This window comes from Alternaria hordeiaustralica, assembly GCF_023758085.1.
Source record: "Alternaria hordeiaustralica strain BMP 2776 chromosome Unknown scaffold_1, whole genome shotgun sequence".
Lineage (NCBI taxonomy): Eukaryota > Fungi > Ascomycota > Dothideomycetes > Pleosporales > Pleosporaceae > Alternaria > Alternaria hordeiaustralica.
The window spans coordinates 3,424,777-3,443,729 of NW_026056773.1; the positions used below are offsets into that span (position 1 = coordinate 3,424,777).

General features: G+C 52.1%; 8 protein-coding genes across 8 annotated transcripts; 5 read left to right on the forward strand and 3 right to left on the reverse strand.

Moving 5' to 3' along the window:
* Positions 1–66: 66 nt before the first annotated feature.
* Positions 67–1,085, forward strand: J4E84_001101 (uncharacterized protein; the record flags this gene model as incomplete). Its single annotated transcript, XM_049383735.1, has 2 exons — positions 67–98; positions 617–1,085. The coding sequence occupies 2 exons, from the start codon at positions 67–69 to the stop codon at positions 1,083–1,085; spliced, it is 501 nt and encodes a 166-aa protein (XP_049249253.1).
* Positions 1,086–1,371: 286 nt separating this feature from the next.
* On the reverse strand, positions 1,372–2,754 carry J4E84_001102 (uncharacterized protein; the record flags this gene model as incomplete). Its single annotated transcript, XM_049383736.1, has 1 exon — positions 1,372–2,754. One exon carries the CDS (start codon positions 2,752–2,754, stop codon positions 1,372–1,374), a length of 1,383 nt encoding a protein of 460 aa, XP_049249254.1.
* Positions 2,755–4,873: 2,119 nt separating this feature from the next.
* J4E84_001103 (uncharacterized protein) lies at positions 4,874–5,974 on the forward strand (the record flags this gene model as incomplete). Its single annotated transcript, XM_049383737.1, has 2 exons — positions 4,874–5,117; positions 5,166–5,974. The coding sequence occupies 2 exons, from the start codon at positions 4,874–4,876 to the stop codon at positions 5,972–5,974; spliced, it is 1,053 nt and encodes a 350-aa protein (XP_049249255.1).
* Positions 5,975–6,588: 614 nt separating this feature from the next.
* On the forward strand, positions 6,589–7,120 carry J4E84_001104 (uncharacterized protein; the record flags this gene model as incomplete). The annotated part of the gene is made up of 3 exons (XM_049383738.1): positions 6,589–6,683; positions 6,838–6,943; positions 7,043–7,120. The coding sequence occupies 3 exons, from the start codon at positions 6,589–6,591 to the stop codon at positions 7,118–7,120; spliced, it is 279 nt and encodes a 92-aa protein (XP_049249256.1).
* Positions 7,121–7,635: 515 nt separating this feature from the next.
* Positions 7,636–9,648, reverse strand: J4E84_001105 (uncharacterized protein; the record flags this gene model as incomplete). Its single annotated transcript, XM_049383739.1, has 2 exons — positions 7,636–9,192; positions 9,241–9,648. 2 exons carry the CDS (start codon positions 9,646–9,648, stop codon positions 7,636–7,638), a joined length of 1,965 nt encoding a protein of 654 aa, XP_049249257.1.
* Positions 9,649–10,992: 1,344 nt separating this feature from the next.
* On the forward strand, positions 10,993–15,118 carry J4E84_001106 (uncharacterized protein; the record flags this gene model as incomplete). Its single annotated transcript, XM_049383740.1, has 3 exons — positions 10,993–12,798; positions 12,849–13,093; positions 14,494–15,118. 3 exons carry the CDS (start codon positions 10,993–10,995, stop codon positions 15,116–15,118), a joined length of 2,676 nt encoding a protein of 891 aa, XP_049249258.1.
* Positions 15,119–15,831: 713 nt separating this feature from the next.
* J4E84_001107 (uncharacterized protein) lies at positions 15,832–16,517 on the forward strand (the record flags this gene model as incomplete). The annotated part of the gene is made up of 2 exons (XM_049383741.1): positions 15,832–15,836; positions 15,884–16,517. The coding sequence occupies 2 exons, from the start codon at positions 15,832–15,834 to the stop codon at positions 16,515–16,517; spliced, it is 639 nt and encodes a 212-aa protein (XP_049249259.1).
* Positions 16,518–17,288: 771 nt separating this feature from the next.
* Positions 17,289–18,644, reverse strand: J4E84_001108 (uncharacterized protein; the record flags this gene model as incomplete). Its single annotated transcript, XM_049383742.1, has 7 exons — positions 17,289–17,906; positions 17,954–17,979; positions 18,031–18,175; positions 18,236–18,258; positions 18,312–18,391; positions 18,442–18,476; positions 18,540–18,644. 7 exons carry the CDS (start codon positions 18,642–18,644, stop codon positions 17,289–17,291), a joined length of 1,032 nt encoding a protein of 343 aa, XP_049249260.1.
* Positions 18,645–18,953: the final 309 nt, after the last annotated feature.

The following is an 18,953-nucleotide window of genomic DNA, read 5'->3' on the forward strand; positions in this document are numbered from 1 at the left end:
GCTTCAAGCAGACGACAAGAGCAGTTAAATGCTAGATCATCGTGAGATGGACGTCGACAATGGCGAATGACACCATTGGCGGCTATCTACACCTTAGCGTAGGGTCGCGTGTATAGGTTTGCAGGGAAATGTGGGTCAAGAAATGGCCGCTGTACTTGCCATGCTGGGTATAGCTCGAACTGCAAGGCATCGCCACGCTAAACCCCGGTCCCATATCTCGTGGCGAAAACGAGGCCTGGTAACCTTCCATGTTGAGATGTTCCGTGGTTCCAGCGGCATCATTCATATCGGAGATAGGAGCTTGTTTGCTTGTGTCAGATATGGATTGCGGGGACGCTCCACTTCCGTTCGTCAAGGAGAGCAATTCAACGATAGCGAGCTTGTCTATACCAGAGCGAGGCAAATACCGGGCAACTTTGAGTTGTTGGACTCTAGATTGAACATTCTTGTCGTAGTCTGGGGCTTGACTCCAGTGCGATGACGCGGAGCTGTGTTGCGAACATTCATTACGGGACCCAACAGCGGAAACACGCCCCATACGATGCATGGGTCTATAAGTCGCGATCATCTCCAAGACCGTGTTATAAGCTTCTTCGCCCGACTCCTTCTCGACTAGAACACTTGTCACCAACTTCTTCTTCATTTCGCCCCAAACGCATTTCACTATCGACATCGAGAACTTCATTATGGCAACGTTCGGAAACTATGCTGGAACCGAATCCAAATCGAAAGCTTTCCATTACTCGCAAGCTGTCAAACTAGGAAACGTCGTCCGTATTTCAGGCCAGGGTGGTTGGGATGCGGAAGGAAACGTAGCACCAAACGCGGCAAAGCAAGTGGAGCTAGCGCTTGAGAACATTGAGAAGGCTCTACAATCTGTCGAAAAGGGCGTGTCCTGGAAGAACGTATACGCTATTCGATCGTACCACACAAACATCGACGAGTCTGCGGACCTATGTATCGAAGGCTGGCGACGCGTCATGCCTGATCACCGACCGGTATGGACATGTGTCGAGATTACCAAACTTGGTATCGAAGGCATGCAAGTCGAAATCGAGGTGGAGGCTCTCGTTGAATTGGAGTGAGGGAGGCGGTACTCAGACATTGGTAATGTGCTGGGATACGGGCACCAAGAGTGGCTACCATTCCTGTCGCATTTGCTGCATATACACTCTTCAATCTTAACAACTAGATAGTCCTTAGAGTCATGTATACATCTGGCTTGGAATCTCTGTAAAATGCGACATGAATTATGGCCGTCCCTGGTGCAAACACTAGACAGTTGAGCAAGTGGCTGGTAGTCGTAGGGCTCGGAGGCATTTTGCCGGAACTATCGCAATCTTCTGCTATAGCAAGAACCGATGAATTCTTTCATATGACCAATGTACACATGGCGGTGTTCTTGAAACTTCCGCTCCACGTAGTAGGATTACGAGACGGTTGCCAGAGCGCCTCCAAAGTTGCCCGAATAGACAGCACGGACTCGAATCGCAGATTGTTGTGTATGTTCCCCAAAATCTTCATCACACATTCCCGATGGGCCTCCAAGAGTGCATGTGCGCCAGCAACATAGAGTGGGAAAAGAGCACAGTTCTGTGCTTTAGATCTCGTATCCATGCCTTGTATACACTCCAGACACGCATGGACATGCTGTTGGAGAAGAAAGTGCTTCGTGGGAATGTCGTGAATAGCACTGTAAAGGTATATGAGGCCTGCGTGCTGGAAACAACGGACAAGTGAGAGCGATGCCGTTGTAACAGGGCTTAGCAGGTCTTGTCCTGCGTCTCCATCTGGACACTCTAGCTTGGAGTACGTGGGCTGAAGCGCATGCTCAAAGGCCTGCGCCTTCTCGACGCAAACTTCGGCTCCAGTTTGTAGCTCGTGGCGGTAGAAGCTCATCTCAGCCAATGTGGATAGAACAGACCCGAGTGATGTAGTGCCAGGGACGACTTCCCACCATACTGATCCTGACTCCATTGTCTCCCAAATGGAGGCTGGGAACGAAGGTTTTCTGTCTTGGAGCAGGGCGTCTGTCAGATCGGTGGATGCTAGTTCCGAGAGTAGCATTCTAGTCATTCTGTCTGACGATGACCATGCTGCTCGAAAGCCACCCATTGCGTTGATGATTGCGATCGCTCCTGCAAGGTGACAACCGGTCGAAGCGTCATCTGACATGCAGTTGACATAGCCTTCCAGGAAGTACAAAAGCAGCACCGCGACTAAAAGTGCGGAGAGCGCAGCACCATCGGATTGCTCGCTGCTCAGTTGGCCGCGGATAACTGACAAGCAATGCAAGCGTCTCCTCTCAAGAGTCTGTTTGGACGATCCGCGCTCTTGCAGCGCCCGATGCTCCTCGGCAAATACGCATAGGGCCTGGAGGACAGGTTGAGAGCGCAGGGCAAGTGCGACTGGTGGCGGGACTGGCTCATGAAGAGTGGAGAAAAGTGGCCATAACCGCGCTTTGAAGTATTCCAGTGCTCTTCGCTCATTGACTGCCAGGTGAATGTTATTGAGCGAACGCTCGATGGATAGCTGTGGGATGCATTCGGGCACCGTTTTAGCAGGTCGCTTCTTCCATCTGAGTAGTAACTTGTCGTAGCTGCAGTCTTCCGCGTTTGTGGAAAGGAGGCATCGTCGGCATGTGGGCTTCTGGAGGTCGCATTTGACTCGTCTTTGCTTGCAAGGCCAGCACGACCCTTCAACCGTCCGTCGACGTTTTGGCGGACTGTTGCCAGAGGATTCCGGACGCGACATCTGTCTGCATGACGTGATAAGGGTCGCGATTTCAGAGTAAGAGTGACGAGGTTGCGAAAGGGGAGTACCAGTCGATATCAGATGGATGATACGAATGTCCGACTGATGCGAATCTGCCCTCAGTATTGATGCATGAAGGAACAAAGATCGAAAAGGGCGAGACGCGTCGAGGCCTCCGCTGATCGGGGCCCCCGATTGGCGCACGCCAAGACCATTATTCCCGCTAGAGCCGTGGCCTCGCCGCTCCACCAAGATATCTCTCTCTCCATCAATGCGATAACGACGTCTGATGGGATATTTGTCACTGTTGAGTATTATGGCGGTAAGGGGTCAGGGACGTTTATGCTAACGCTTGGAGCGAACAAACAATCAAGCACCGTGTCAAGGCTCATGCTTTTGCGGGCCGAAGAAGCCCTGGAGGCGATAGGAACGGTACATGAAGCTCAACAACCCTTGAACCCTAGACTCCAACTTCTTCAACCCTTTGCTGGGCTGTTCTGCCATCGAATCTCATGGGCGTCCAACCTCCGAGCGTCGGATCATCCAACACTTTGGTTCCGGACGGTGTCAGGCTGCATCTAACGTCAATAGCTTTGCTTGTTACCGTGCAACACGTTGGTACGGTAATGGTACCTGCATTAAAGCGGAACCGCGCAAGGTAAGCAGAAGCACCTGCAAGACCCTCGCTCCTCACACCTTCTATGTGCGCGTCGATGCGCGTTCTGAACGCTACTCTCAACATTGACGTCCTGAAAAGCAATGGACACCGGCAAAGGGTGGCAGATGCTGGGCTTACTGCCATGAACAAGCTCTTTGTTGAGACAGCAGATTGCGAGGGTAATCCATTTGGATGGAAAAGTGTTCAGTTACTGCCAAACACCTACAGGGCTGAGCATTTCAAAGGTCATGTGCTCGTGGTGGCTCCGGCTCTCCACAGCAGCGGCTGCACGATCACACTAGTGTCGTCGATCACTTGGCTCAGCTCTTCTACAAGCGGTCGATGGACTGGAGGCTTACCGGATCACCTCAATTACTAACATCACCGTTCGCTAGCGGAAAGCGTCAGTGGCTCTTGTATCGCTATCTTGGGGCAATACCCGAAAGCAGCTCGAAATCGCATGGCGCGCCATGCCACGACACCTGGGCATACAAGCGAATCCCAGCTGATGGTACTAGCTTGTGTAGCTGAAGAACAAATACACCGCTTAGTCGTTGTACGAGTTCACGTATGTGGGACCGCAAGGCAAGTGGCGTATTCTTCCTCGCGGATGATGGGCTCAGGTCCCGGATCACCATGCGGAGAGTATTGAGTTTTGACATGCCAAGCGAACACGCGAGATCTGGACAAGCCACCATGCATCTTCACGAGAAAACACGAGGCTATCGTGGCTTCGTAGAATTCTGGACAACGGATATCGACGCTAGCGGCACCGGAGAATCGCAAAGCGGTATGCTGCTTTTCGGCAGGGTGCTCTTCCGCACTCAAGTATTGGTGGCATTCACGCAGGATGCTGTGACTGTACTGTCGATATTTCGCTCTGGGCTGTACTTGCTTGTCGAATGGCGAGTGTTTCGACTCACACTCTTTGAATCAGGCACATGTCTGCAACAGCTAGACCGTTCGCAAATGCGCCTCTTCGCAAGCTTGGCACCTTTTTTCTAGGCGGCGACTGCTAGACTGCCCTGACTTCCTACATTGACGGGATCTACCTGTCTCAAAAGGTCATTAGTCTAGGCTCGGCCCTGCATATCGCTGTCATGACCATCACTTGGTAGCTGTTTGGCTGGCTTTCCTCAACCGTATCGCCTTAAAGCGGCTGGCTTGGCCTAGGGCTACAGGGATAGATTACTATTTCGGGGACCGAGCTGTATCCCTCTACTCAATGTGGCTTGCTGTGGCCTCAACTAAACGGCGTCTTGGTTCCATGCGGGACTGTGATCGGCGAGAATGGAAGGCCCGGGACTTGGTACACCGTTGCTGTTAGGAGACAGTCGGGGAATATAAGGATGTTCCAAACATCTTGTCTTTTTGTTCCTCATCAGCTCACAGTTGCTCCTCTTACACTGTCTTATAATTTATTGTTCATAATCTTCTCGGTCGTTACTTACCTCAGCTGCCATGATGGTCCCTACTAAGTCCCTGGCGTTGCCACTCATCGCTCTATGTTCGATAGCATCATCAACTCCGTTGGAACCCCGTCATGCCGCACCCGGCCTTATCGATGGCATTCTCAATGGTGTTCTCACAGGCATTGAGCAACTCATTGCGGACGTTCTGTCTGGTAAAAAGTCACCTATCGACAACACCAAGACGAACAAGCCGTTGACCTGCTCATTGTTGAGTATTGACAAATGTTGCGTTTGTGAGTTACAACAATCCTCCTTAATCGTCTATGGCCTAACAGATATAGGGTATGATGTCTCTGCCGAGCTTACCAAGCTGTTTGTCGACCCCAAGGACAAACAATGCAACGACAACGCTCGTGCCGCAGTCCGTATGGGCTTCCACGATGCTGGGTCTTGGGATAAGAATGCTCTCAATGGTGGTGCCGATGGATCGCTACTCATGGACTTTGGCGAGCATGAAAGACCCGAGAACAACGGCCTTCAGAGCATTCGCACAAAACTTCGAGATGTACAATCCAAGTACAAGGTCGGATACGCTGATCTCGTCCAATATGCGCACAATCACGCAACAATCTCGTGTCCGAAGGGGCCCCGCGTACTTACATTCGTTGGCCGCAAGGATGCGACCAAGGCCGCACCCAAAGGACTTCTACCTGACGTCCATCAAGACGCCGACAAATTGATTGCCATCTTCAAGGACAAGGGTTTCTCGCCCCACGATCTCGCAGCACTCGTAGGCGCCCACGCAACAGCCAAGCAACGATTCGTGGACGTCCGCCCAGAGGTCGTCGACAAGCCACTCGATACGACCCCCGGTGTCTGGGACGTCGAATTCTATAACGACACTCTCAACAATCCCTCCGGTGGCAGTGCTGATCAGAAGGTCTTCGTACTCCCAAGCGACAAGGTGCTATCGACACATCCCAAGATCGCCGATGAGTGGAAGTCGTTTGTTGGTAATCAGGTCCATTGGAACCTGGACTATGCGAAGGCTTACATCAGGATGAGTCTTCTGGGTGTAGAGAAGAGAGATCTGATGAAGTTGGTGGACTGCACGAGGACACTGCCCGTTAGCAGGCCCTCATTTCCTTAATGTACATGATTTACAATACCCTTACGCGCATCGCGATTTAATTCAGTAATTACTATGACAAGATGTCTCAGTGTCACATGCATGTTTGGCACGTGCGCGTGTATTTGACGTATCGACCAGGTAAGAGCTCGGACGCCCTGGATGGCCCCTTTAGGGACCGCATCTGGAGAGGGTCGCTGAAGATGGAGTTGGATAGCGGCGATAATCGTGACTCGAAACTATCGAAGGGGGGGAACTTAGACGAAGCAGTGGGTGCGACCCCTTTCAGTTATCACACTTGGCAGAAACTTTGTTGTGTCGAGATGCGATGAATGAATCGCAGTGCATGGTCTACCAGATAAAGCCAGGCGGGGTGGCTGACATAAGCGGGAGGCAGGCAAGGGTCCAGGTCAGGCGAGTCGAGCTTGCTTCCAAGGTTGTTTGTAGTGCGGAGAGCAGGTAGCTCACAAACGTCACGGCCGGCACACGAGCGTCACCACCACCACGCTGCACCCACACGCTCACAATCCGCGACCAGACTCCGAGACACGATACGAGCGACGTAAAAGATAGCAAAGGACACAATGGCAACTCAATTCTTGAGGGCGGCGGCTCGCGCCGGCGTTCGAGCGCCTATGGCTGCTTCCCGCGGATTCCAGACAGGCGCTGTGCTGAGACAGGATACTGTTGTTGCGCCAGTGAAGAAGCCCGTTGGTGCTTTTAGGGGAGGGTGAGTGCTCATCTTGTAATTGCATTCTATTGAACTGGGTTGGACGGCTATACAGCCACGGAAGACTGTCACATGCCATCAGGCAGGTGCGACGGCGAACACAATATACTAGAATGGCAAAGAAGGCTGAATTGTTATGGCTAACACACGACAGATTGTTCGGCTTCCTTCTCGGTGCTACCGCATCCGGCGCAGGCATGTACTACTATGTCATTGACGAATACCGCGTATCGAACCAGCTCCTGACCGAGGACATCTACGTACGTCATTCCTCCATACATCCTTTATGCATAAGCTCGATCGCAAAAACAATACATTGGAGCTATACAAGTGAAGCAGGCCATGACTAACGAAAGCAGGCTCTCCAATCTGCGGTCCAACGGATAGAAGGCTACGTTCGTACCCTCGAGGACAAAGTCGATGCGAAGAAGCGATAAATCACCCACCGCATACCTATCAAGCGACGATTACGCGGCCGAACCTGCGCAGCGCGCCGAATGGGGACTTGCACGGGCGGAGCAGGCAGTACAATACGATGGACCAGTGGGATGGAACACGCATGTACACTACGAGATTGGACTCTTCTCCGTCACTACGAAAGTTGATACTCATCGAGTAACCACCTTATACCAAATATGTTTTAGGCTGTTCATGGTGGTGTTTTGGGACCTGATGATGATTTTGTGACAGGCGCCCTCCACCTGAACCTGACATGCGGACTTGGATCGTGGCCTCTCTGAAACTCTGTCCAACTACGAGATAATTGCTTCACCGTTTAGGAAGTCGCGTTTGCGATCAAATGAATGCGTAACTACACGCGCTTTCGTGTGCATTTTAATCTATTATTTAACTCATCATTATGTGAGATCAATCCACGAAACCAAAATTAACGCCGTTCATGCTATTTACCATCAGATGCCCCCACTTGTCCTATCCGACTCAAATCGTCGCTTCACAACAGCGTAAGCGGCGCGATCCACTCGCACTTCGGTGGCGTGACGGGTATGTCTTCATCATCGTTGAATCGTCCTAGCTGAGCAACACGTTTGTAGATCTCCTCTAGAATCCGACCCTGCTCGCCCTCATACTCTTCTGGTTTGCCCTCCTTGTAACGATCCTTGGGGTCGATAGGCTTGCCATCTGGTGTAACACCTTCAACATGGGGGCGCGGTGCGGAGCTAGGCTGGGCTATGGAAGCCGGCTGAGAGGTAGCCTGAACAGGGGCGGGAGGGTTGCTAGGCTGGCTCTGTGTCTGGGGGCTGAAGGGAGAGGGTGAAGGCGTGGAGGCTGCTGGCGCGGCAGATGTTTGAGGCTTGAGGAAGGGGTTGGCAGCTGCCGGCTGCGTTGCGTTGTTTTGAGGCTGTTGGGTGCCGAAAGGTGACGGCTTGCTTGGTTGTCCGAAGGCCGGGGTGGTAGATGATGCAGCACCACCAAAGGGGTTCGCCTGTGCAGGTGCTTGTGTAGACGGCTGCTGAGGCTGACCGAACGGATTCGGTTTCTGGGTCTGTTGAGCTTGCTGGCTAAACGGTGAAGGTTGAGCTGGCTGCTGGGCAGCTTGACTGAATGGTGAAGACTGGCTTGGTTGCTGTGCTTTGTGGCCGAAGGGAGATGGACCTGACGAGGCTTGCTGACTAAATGGTGACGCGCCAGACGAAGCTTGCTGGCTGAAAGGAGAGGCATTGGCACCTGGTTGAGCCGCCTGTCCAAATCCGCTCTGTCCAAAACCTGGTTTACTGAAGGGGCTTGGCTTTTGTCCAAGAGCGTTTGCTTGGCCGAAACCCGACGTCGCACCTGGTGCTGATGGCTGGCCGAAAGCAGATCCAGAACTTTGGCCTATACTGCTGACTTGCCCGAAAGCGCTTCCTGTACCAGGAGCTGATGGCTGGCCGAAAGCAGATCCAGAACCTTGACCCATACTACTGGACTGGCCAAATGCGCTACCTGCACCAGGAGCTGATGGTTGGCCGAATCCGGAGGCACCAAAAGCAGGCTTCCCAAATGCACTCCCACTACCACCGCCCAAGGCTGAAGGTTGACTGAACCCAGAGGCACCAAAGGCAGGCTTCCCAAATGCACTTCCACTACCACCACTCAAGGCCGATGTTGAACTTGTCTGAGCGGGTTGACCGAAGGCCGGTTTGCCAAATCCTGTATTACCCAACGCAGAAGCAGCGCCGAAGGCCGATGTTGAGCTTGTCTGTGCTGGTTGACCGAAGGCCGGTTTGCCGAATCCTGGTGTAGAAGCCTGCCCGAACGCGGATGGTTGAGATGAAGCTGCAGCAGTCTGGAACGGGTTCGGTGGTGCTTTCATGAAGGGATTCGCAGCAGTGTTAGACGATCCAGTAGGATTGCTTGCTGATCCGCTTGCTGCAGTGCCCTTGGCGATGTCGATGCGGTTGGGATGTACGTTGGCACCCTCTGCGACATAGTTGATAGCACCTGTGATATGATCCAAAATCGCCTTTACTTGCTGTTGCATCTTCTCGCTCAGCGCTCCCTCTTCTTGTTGCTACAGACCGTTAGTTATCAAGAACCCAGCGCTGAACTTCAGACTTACCGCTGTAGGCTCATTGCCTGCCGCGCGTAATGTGTAGTACCGGGATCGAAGCTCCTCTGGACTGATCTCGACAGGCCCCTCGATGAGCTGGCGCGGAGCATCTTTCCCGGGACCGTAGCATGAAAGCGGATAGATCGGCCGCTCTTTGGCGAGATCGATCTGAATGGCGTCCTTGTCTAAGCTGAAGGTCGATGATTTCTGATCACGGTTTCCACCAAATGAGTTAGTCCCGCTGTTATCACTTGGGCGATAGCGGTCGCCGTTGAAAGCACCAAAGCGGCCGTTGGTAGAGCCTCCGCCAAAGCCGCCTCCGCCTCGAGCTGCATCTCGCGAACTTCCAGGATGCTCGAATTTGCAGGAATCTCCGAACTTGCAAGCATTGCGCTGATAGAAGCCACAGACAGTCATGTCGCCTTGGTTGCCGTTATAGCCTCTTTGTCCGGGGTCAAGATCTGGAGTTCGCAGTTGACTGGGGTTTGTTAGCAACGGTGAGATTTTACTTGTGTTGTCAACTTGTGGACGTCAATGAAAGAGGCAGTCGCGGCTGGTGTGAACGGAAACTGCGAGGGTTCCAAGGTTCCGGCGGACGGACGCGACGCGCTAGTAATTAACGCGAACAAAGCACGTCGATTAAGAAAAAGACCGAACAGGCCTGCAGCCTACATCGACGTGAAAACCTACAAGATAGGTGACCTAGCGTCGATGTAGGCTCTAGATCTGTTCAGCTTTTTTCTTGTATAAAGTGAGAGCGCCAAATCTTGCCCAGGTGGTTGCGATTCACACAGCAGTGAAACGCCGTTGAAATCCATTACTTGTAGTTACCTCTGCCCATCGAAGCGCAATCTCGGTGTTCCCGGCCCTCTGCCCGTCTCTGCCCATATCGACCGATGCATGTGGCACTGGGAATGCTCGTCGCCAAATCGCGCTAAGCAATCAGCGTAGACAGTATCGAAGTAGAGTAGAAAGAGTTGACGAGACGAAATTAAGCACCTACCGTATCACGGCAGCTGGTGTGTTATAGCTGCTTGTCGAAAAGGGTGAATCTCCTTGTGCGTCTGGGTGTTGATGCTTGCCTCTGTGATGGTGTTCACCGTTGTCGAGGACAGAGCGATGAACGCTAGGCCATTTCGGCTTTAGCGTTACATTTCGATCAGTCCGGTCGGACCTTCCACGTACGCGATCATCGTCTGTCTACGCCTCGCGCATTAATGCATCCAGCGCCATGTACTCCCAAGCGCACTACTTCATACCAGTGTCAGTTCACAGAGTGAAAGCCAGGACGCATCGCAGACACTTGCGCCTTCCTGAATGCTAGTCTAGTGTTCGTGCAGTCCCCCTTCGACCTTTCCGAACACAACTTGGCATGACGGCGTAGATGCACGCTTTCTCCATTCTTACTATCGGAATCTTCGTCGCAGGGTACTCGACCGCCCGTTGGGATCTTGTGACGCGCGTCTACGAACTAGGTATCTTTGCCTGGGATCACGGCGTTGTGACACGGACTGCTAAGGGTTTCTGTCTGCTGTCCCTGCTGTTCTTCCTCTTCATACTACCGGTTGTGCGCATCGCGACACAAGAGACAGACCTGGTCAGTATGGACCTTGTTCGCACTTCCAGGTCCTTACTAACAGCATCACACAGCATCCTCGACTCGCAGGCACCGGCATCTCTGCGCGCGAGCAGCTCAAACGTCGCGGTTCCTTCTAGCTAGCGGGGTAGCAGAAAGATGACATGGTCACACACAATGGGTTGATGCGCGTATTCTGGCCGTCAGACGCTCCAAAGGACTCTGTGCCGGGTGTTCTGGTGGGGTTCAGAAACTCGAAGTCAGATGTCTTTGTGGTAGCTGTGCTTCAAGAAGTCGAGTTGCGTCAAGTCGAGAACGCGCTGCTTGTCGGGACCTTGCTGCGACACAGCCCACACGATGTCCAGGAACTACTTCAACGATGCGGACACTCTTCCTTGCGCGCCTTGGGCTACGTCAACCCCAAGAGCCCAGTTGAGCAGCCTGATACCGACCTCATCGTAGTCCATACCGACCCTTCGTTCCGCTTTCCGCGCCTTCATCATCCTCACGAACCGCTCGCGGCAATGCAAGTCATTGTATACGACCGACCGCACCCAACGCGTATGCAATACCTCTCGCTCCAACCAATCACGCTAGCACTGGGAGACAAAAGAAGGGTCGCGGAATGGGATGTAGCTTTCGAAGAGCTGGAGAAAGCAGAAGAGAAGGAGCGCAGAAGGAAGGCACATCTCGTTGAGAAGCTCAAGCTGCATACGGTGATTGCACACCCGCGCACTCAAAAGGAGCTGGCGTTGCCGATGCTCATCGAGCAGGTGAACTGTTCGCACGAATTGAACGCCCTATTGCAGAAGAACATCGGCATGATTGGCAGGCGCATGAAGCGAGCGTTGAGTGTCAGTGAGCGGGTCGTCGAGTCTGCGAACGATCTCTGGGACTATATATGGCTTGTACTCCATTATGCGTTCAGAGTCTGGATATGGCCGGTAGCCGCACAACTCTTTATTTTTGGGCTCATCACGCATCGCATAATGGGAGAGGCAGTCCTTCAGCTTCTACATTGGCGGCCAGGTTCTTCCGACTCGCCAGCTCTGAAAGACATATCTGCAACAGCGCAACAGATCGACATACGATTACAACAGTCCTGTTACTGGCCCATTCAGTATCTCACCTTACGAAGGAGGAAAATCGACTGGGAAAGCATCACTAACAGTCATCCGGAGTATATCCGGTTCTACAATAGTCTGTGGCTGGTTGCCAACGATGTCATAATGGGCATCGCTGTTGGGACATTCATCATCGAGAACGCTTCGTTCGTGGCTGCTCAGGTCGATACCATATTTAGTACCTGGTCAGTCGACGGTCTACGGCGCATGATATCATGGCTTATGGGATGGCCCGGAGGCTTGAAGTTGAACACTGAACTGGCTGCGTTCCTGGGCGACCTTTTTCTTTGGGTCATTGATTACTGGGCGGGATGCATATCACTCCTGCGGCCACATCTACCTGCGCTGATCCAGATCATTGGCTTTTCCGCTTTCGCTGGCGCCACTATGCCCATCTCAATCTTCTCGGACCTCGTTTCGCTGCTGACGCTGCACATCTATTCGTTTTACGTCGCGTCTGCTCGCATCTTTCATTGGCAGCTTACGATAATCATATCCCTCTTCCACCTTTTCCGTGGAAAGAAGCGCAACATCCTCCGCAACCGAATCGACTCATGCGACTACGACTTGGACCAGCTATTGCTCGGCACTATTCTTTTCACACTGCAGTTCTTCTTACTGCCAACTGTGTTCGTCTTCTACTTGACGTTTGCGAGCGCACGTATTGCTGTCATCGGATTGAAAGCTGCGCTGGAGATGGGGCTTGCCTGTCTCAATCACTTCCCGCTTTTCGCAGTCATGCTACGACTGAAGGATCCTGGAAGACTACCTGGAGGAATCTGTTTCGAGCTACAAGACACGACCGATCTTTCCTCCAGCATGACAAGCGAGACAGGCTCACCGCCGACGGCCTATGTGTTGCTGAAGGTAACTCAAGTTTCTCAATTCTGTAACGTATGTGAACTCACACCATGCAGTCGATCCCGCTGTCACTACGCGCGATGTTTCAACCCTATTTCGACCTCGGCGATCGCATACGCAAGCACTACTTCTCGCCTAGCGTCTTGTTGTATCTCGTGTCGGGGCAGTTTGTCCCACCCATCCACCGCCGCAACTTATACAGCTTGCAATATAGTATGCTCCCCGCCAACAGAGCAAGCATAGGCGAGCTGTGGAAGAAGCTGACAGAAAGGAGTGCCACGCCGTCGCACGGGCCTCACGGGTACGCTGCGATGCCATTCAGGAAGGACATACTTAATGGTAAAAGTAGAAAAGTCACGTGAACCTTTAAGTCATCTGTATTTGTCTTATGTCTATCTTTCTTCGCACCTCTGCGTGTCTTCTGCATTCCTCTGTTGTGTCTTAAATGCGGCCGCGTGTTGTTGTTCTACGAGAGACACGTCACCCGCTCTCACATGCCATTTCCACCTTCACCTCCAAACCCAAATCGAAAAAAAAAGAGGGCAAAAAAGAATCAACTCAACCCCCACCCAGCATCTGCTGACCGACGCCCACTCCGAATCGAACGGCGCGCCCTCCTGAGTTCAGCCCTTTGTGTGACAAATCCATCTCTTGAGTGTTTTTTCCCATTACCAGAGTCACTTTTGGTTTTGATGGACATGTTGTCTGTTTTTTCTCTAGGTTTTTCTAATCCGTGCAATGCACTCTATGTACCCGTCAGGAGCCCACCCGAGTCCGCCAAGTGGAGGAGAGTTGATGGTGGATGGGGCAATGTTGGGTTTATATCTTCAGGTAAAGGTGGGTCTTGTAGGTGCTGCTGATGTGTGGGCTCAGATGGGAGGGCTTGCATGCAGGGTGGCGGGGCTAGGCAGACGGCAAGCTGGGTGGAGGGCGAGGTGAAGGTGAGTCTTAGAGCCAGTATGGCGTGCGCGAAGAGATTGCGCCTGTATCTGAACTGTCTGGGATTCTGCTAACATCAAGATGTTGGTTAAGAAGTGTAGTTGGGCCTAACATGATGAAGATAACATGGTAAAAGTGCACGCAAGCGAACACGAGCGGTCAGGAAGAGGTCCAACATAGTGAGGTTGGTTAGGTAAAGTTTCCATTTGCCAAGGTGCATCCGGGTAAGTGGTATTTCCGTCAGAGGCAGGTACCATGATGACCAGATATGAGGCTACATGTTCAAGAAGTCGCGACTAGACTCATGGCACGTGCTTGTTATTTGCCCAGTATCAGCATCCTAATACTACATCATGCCAACGTCCTTTGCTTCCGCCTTGCCTTACGATCTAGCGGCATCAGAAGAAAATCATTTTCTCGACCGCTTCTATCGCCATCACTGCGGGTCCTCTCACTCCATCCTCATAAGCCGCTACACCAATCACAGCACTAGTCCTGCAATTCGGCCTTCACCTTGATTGCGACTTGCCATAGACGCGTATCTACCTACAGCCCACTTGCAGACCAACATCTCGTATAGCTGCAATTGTTCGGCAATCACTTCCTCACCTCTCCTCACACCACCCTTCGCGATTCAAGGCCACCAGGACGATAGTGCTTACGATGGAGTCACAAACCGCTGCAGAAGCTGCGAAAGTCAGCACCATAAGGCAAGTGATCTTTTGTAACCGTCAATCGCCGATGCTGACACGAACAATCTAGCTTCAACCCGGCTTCCTTCTTGACTGTGCGCGTCGGTCCTGAAGGTTCTCAAGAAGACTTTCTACTCCACGAAGGCATCCTGAGCGGACGCTCCGAGTTCTTCCGCCGCGCAACGAATGGCAACTGGTCTGAGAAGAAGGATCGACTTGTCAAACTGCCTAAGGATGACCCCAAGATCTTTGCCCTCTACGTCAATCTCATCTATATGGGCGTGTTGTACAATGAACCAGACGCTTCCAAGATGACGCCTGTCAACTTTCAAGCACATACGTTGTCAACCGTCAAGTTCTACATCCTCGCCGAGAAGCTGCAAGACAAGCAAGCGAAGAATGCCGCTCTGGAGACTCTCCACACAGAAATTGCAACAGATGTGTCAGCCGACAGACTACCCAACGCCGAGATGGTCGAGTTGATGTATAAGAACACATTGAAAGGCAGTCTTGGACGGCGCCTCATGGTCGACATCTGGACCTGCATTAGCACGAAGAGTATTCTTGAGAAGAGTGAAGGCCTCTGCAGGGACTTCCTCGTCGATCTCGCCTACTCACTCCATGGTGAGCGTCCAATGCAAAATAGAAATTTAGCATGTAGAAAAGGCTATACTGCATATCAAGAGAAGCTTTGAGTAGCCATATACTGGCTTGCACAGTACGGTCGTGGAATTTGCGGTCTGCAGAAGGAAAGGCATGGTCGGTAAATCTTCGATGAGAGCTTTGGGACAGGGACGTGAAAGCAAACAGATACGGTGCATGTGCATCTAGTCAAAAAGCATGGCAGATACATAAAGCTTGCAAGTCAAGACATTCCGCTTTTCATTGATTCAATACGTCCCAATCCTGAAAATTCTACAAAAACTTAGCCGCATCGTCATGTGTTCGTCTTTCAACTTCGTCTGTTTATTCTTCTTATTCAAAAGCAGATTAAAGACTTCAATTCTGCGCCTCTTTTCGGGCAGTGTACCATGGTGTCTGCATCCATTGATCTAACTACTCATCCGCTATTACATTTCCAGCTAATGTATACGTCTAGCATCACTTTTAGTGTTGTCAACTCAAGTTTTGCTAGTCCGCATCTTGAGCTTTTCACTGACACCACGCTTACGAATGGCTAGCTGTAGGCGGTCGCTTCCCTAGGTATGTGCAGACAGACGATGATAATCCGGTTCACTATTCACCACGCCAGGTGTAGACAATAGTCCGAGCTCCTTCTTTCGGCTGCACTTGATTGGAAAGTTTCTCCTCAGACAAGCGCACCCCTTGATTCCACCAACACCGATCAACCAACTCTGATATCATCGTAACAACCATGACAACTCTTCGAGCAGGTGTGAAAACAGCAATGAGGTGAGTATCTGCGATCGATCTCCAGGGCCCGTAGCTGACCATGGCAGCTTCGATCCGTCGAAGCTCGTCACAATCATTGTGGGCAAAGGTCCAAAACAACAGCGCTTCTCGGTCCATGAGGGAATCATCTGCGCACGTTCCGAGTTCTTCAAACGTGCTATGAACGGCAACTGGGTAGAGAGCGAAAAACGCATCATTGAGTTGCCGGAGGATGACCCAAAGATCTTCAATATCTATATCAACTTCCTCTACACAGCTCGCATTGTCACCAACACTCTGGAGGAGCCGATAGATCGTCAGGATATCGGAAAGGAGATGCGTGTGCTCGGCCGGCTTTACGTGCTCGGTGAGAAGCTCCAGGACAAGACTGCAAAGAACTCAGCCATCCAAGGTTTGCTAGAGGTCGCTGAAGAAAAAGATGCGGACGGGTTCCAGTTCCAACCAACGGTCGGAACCATCATCATCATATACCAGGGCACATGTGCGGGCAGTCTTGGCCGTCGCCTTATAGTAGATATGTGGCTTAGGATATCGGCGGAATTTTTAACCCAGGACACGCGTCTTTTACCCAACGAGTTTCTCGCTGACCTCGCCATCGCACTTCTGCGCTACCGTCCAGACGACATGCCGAAGCAGGCTACGATGGCAAACATTAGCGACTACATGGAGGAGATGGATTGATTCTCTACGAGGGCAATAAACACTTACAGCCACCTTCAGTCGATGACATCATTGTTTCAAAAAACAATGGAAACTCTCGGGTGGCCTACAGCCCAACGATGTAGCAGGACTTGATGGAGTCGATCTGGTTGAAGCGAAGAATTCCGAATGAAATCCAGCTCCAGGACCATGACGAGATAACTCACATCACGAAACTGCCCATGTATCGACATGTTGTCTCATGTACAGCCATGAGAACAACCTCGCCACGTGCATCATAGTGACTCATCTTTGTGTTCACAGACCTGAGATAGCAACGAACCGAATGACATTAACAACTAACCCCCTCATCCAAACACCATAGAAAGTCCAAGTCTCATACATCGTAAATCGCAGACCCTCAAGCAACAGGATCCCAACCACCGCTCAAGGCTTTTTCAATCGACACAAGCCGCCGAGAAAATATGCAAAGAACAACAACAGCAACAAATTACCTCCTTGCAATCCATGTAAAAGGACAGAAGGCTCATCCCCAAGAACACCTATCAATGGATAACGCCAAAAGCTCAATCATATGCATATGTGCCAGCTAATACTGGCTGTTCCAAACAAGTATTATAATATTCCCGATGAAAAGGTGGATTCGTCGTCGTCAGAGGGAGGCTGCGGCCAGTGGTCAGGTTTGGGAATTGTGCTGCCGGCTTCGCCGTCGTTAGGTTTGCGACCCCAAACTACGTAGCTAGTAGATATTAGCATCCGCCTCGTCATATCGCGACATGTTTGACATGTGACTTACAAGTTGTAGTAGGCGTGCACACTCTCGTCTGCGAGCGAGTTCCTCACATGCGCGAGGTAGACTTCGACCTCTGCTGGTGTCCAGCCCAGGCCGGTGACAAAATACTCAATCGTCCATCCGTGCAAACCGACGAGCATGTTCCACATGCAGAACTTGCCGTACATGTTCGACTTGTTTTCTTTTGGCCATGGGTTCACGGGTAGAGCGAAGACCTCCTCGTGCACATCCACGAATCCAGCCTCTCGGTACCACCTCTTTAGTTTGTCCGCAATGCGTAACGGCCGGCCCAGAATGTGCGCGGCCTCGTCCTGCAGATTTGACCATTCAAGCAGCGGGTAACTTTCCGGCATGCCTTCGGCACACTGGAGCTTGGAAAATATCTCCTGCGACTCCATCCATCCACCGGGTTTCAGATTGTTGAAGCCCTTTTGTATGATTTCTCGGAAGTCTGTGAAGATGCCGTGCATGAAGCGTGTGTGGACGTAGTCGTAGGTATAGGGCTGCTTTTCGGGGAACCACCAAGATGTCTTGAGGATGTTGTCCAGCCAGAAGTCGACGTTGTTGGGCAGTCTGTCTTTCTTGGGTTGGATCGCGGATAAGTCGATGCCTTCAACCTGATGTCTGGTTAGCGTGGCCATGGACAGAACATTGCATCGCGTACCCGCCAGTGTTTTGGAGCCTTTTTTGCTATTGCTTGTCAGTAGTGTTGCTACAAGGAGCTATAGACACAGCACATACCCATGGCGATGCACCATTGTCCGGTGCCACAGCCAATGTCCAGCATCCTCGACGATCTCTTTGTGTTCAGCGGCGCGAAGTAGTGTTTGCCTTGCAGCAGTCCTGTTATGATGTGATGCTCCCATTCCAGGCGATATATCTCGAGCTGTGGGTATGCGAGTCAGCGAAAGGGCGATGGGCGAATATGGGTTCTAGCAGCGCGTACCTCGTCGTTGGGGAATGGGTAGGCTAGAGTCAATTAGCTAAAGTCAGGCGAAAAGCCGTTCGGTGGATATGCGTACCTCCAGCATGAAAGCCATGGTAAGTTCGGCCGTACTTCTTCTCGACGCCATACATGCTTGGCGTGAGGCTTTGCACCTCGCTGCAATGTGTAAGCGCATGGAGTATACGAGGGGTGAGGAGGAGAGGTACAAGTCGTTGAGTTCTCCATCTGACGGTGCATCCGACTACATATCGCGATTAGTTTGGAGTCCTTGGTACGTATGTAGTGGGGAGAGCAGGCGGCATACATCAGCTGGGTCGGCTGTCGAGTGCGTGAAGTCGGTGAGATTGGTGGCACTGGACAGCGGCCGCAGCTTGGTCTTGCGCACACGGTCAGTCGCAGAGGTGGCCATGATGTCTTGGGGATGCGCTACGGTGCGCTACAGGACTCGCCCCGAGTCGTGTCGAGGAAGAGGCGAAACCCAGCGGAATGGATAATGTCGTTCCCAAGGCCCTGGCCTTGGAGGGCGCGCCGACAGCGAAAGCGCCGACGGGAGCGCTAGGGGGCCAGTCAACCCCGCAGTCCTCGCAACCTCGACCGCCCTGTCTGCTGCCAGCTGTTGCAAAGACCCACAGCCACGCCCAACGTGTCGAATGACACCGACAGCTTTACGCCTCATCCTGCCAGTACCGAGTGCGTGGCTTTGGACATGCGTCACTCC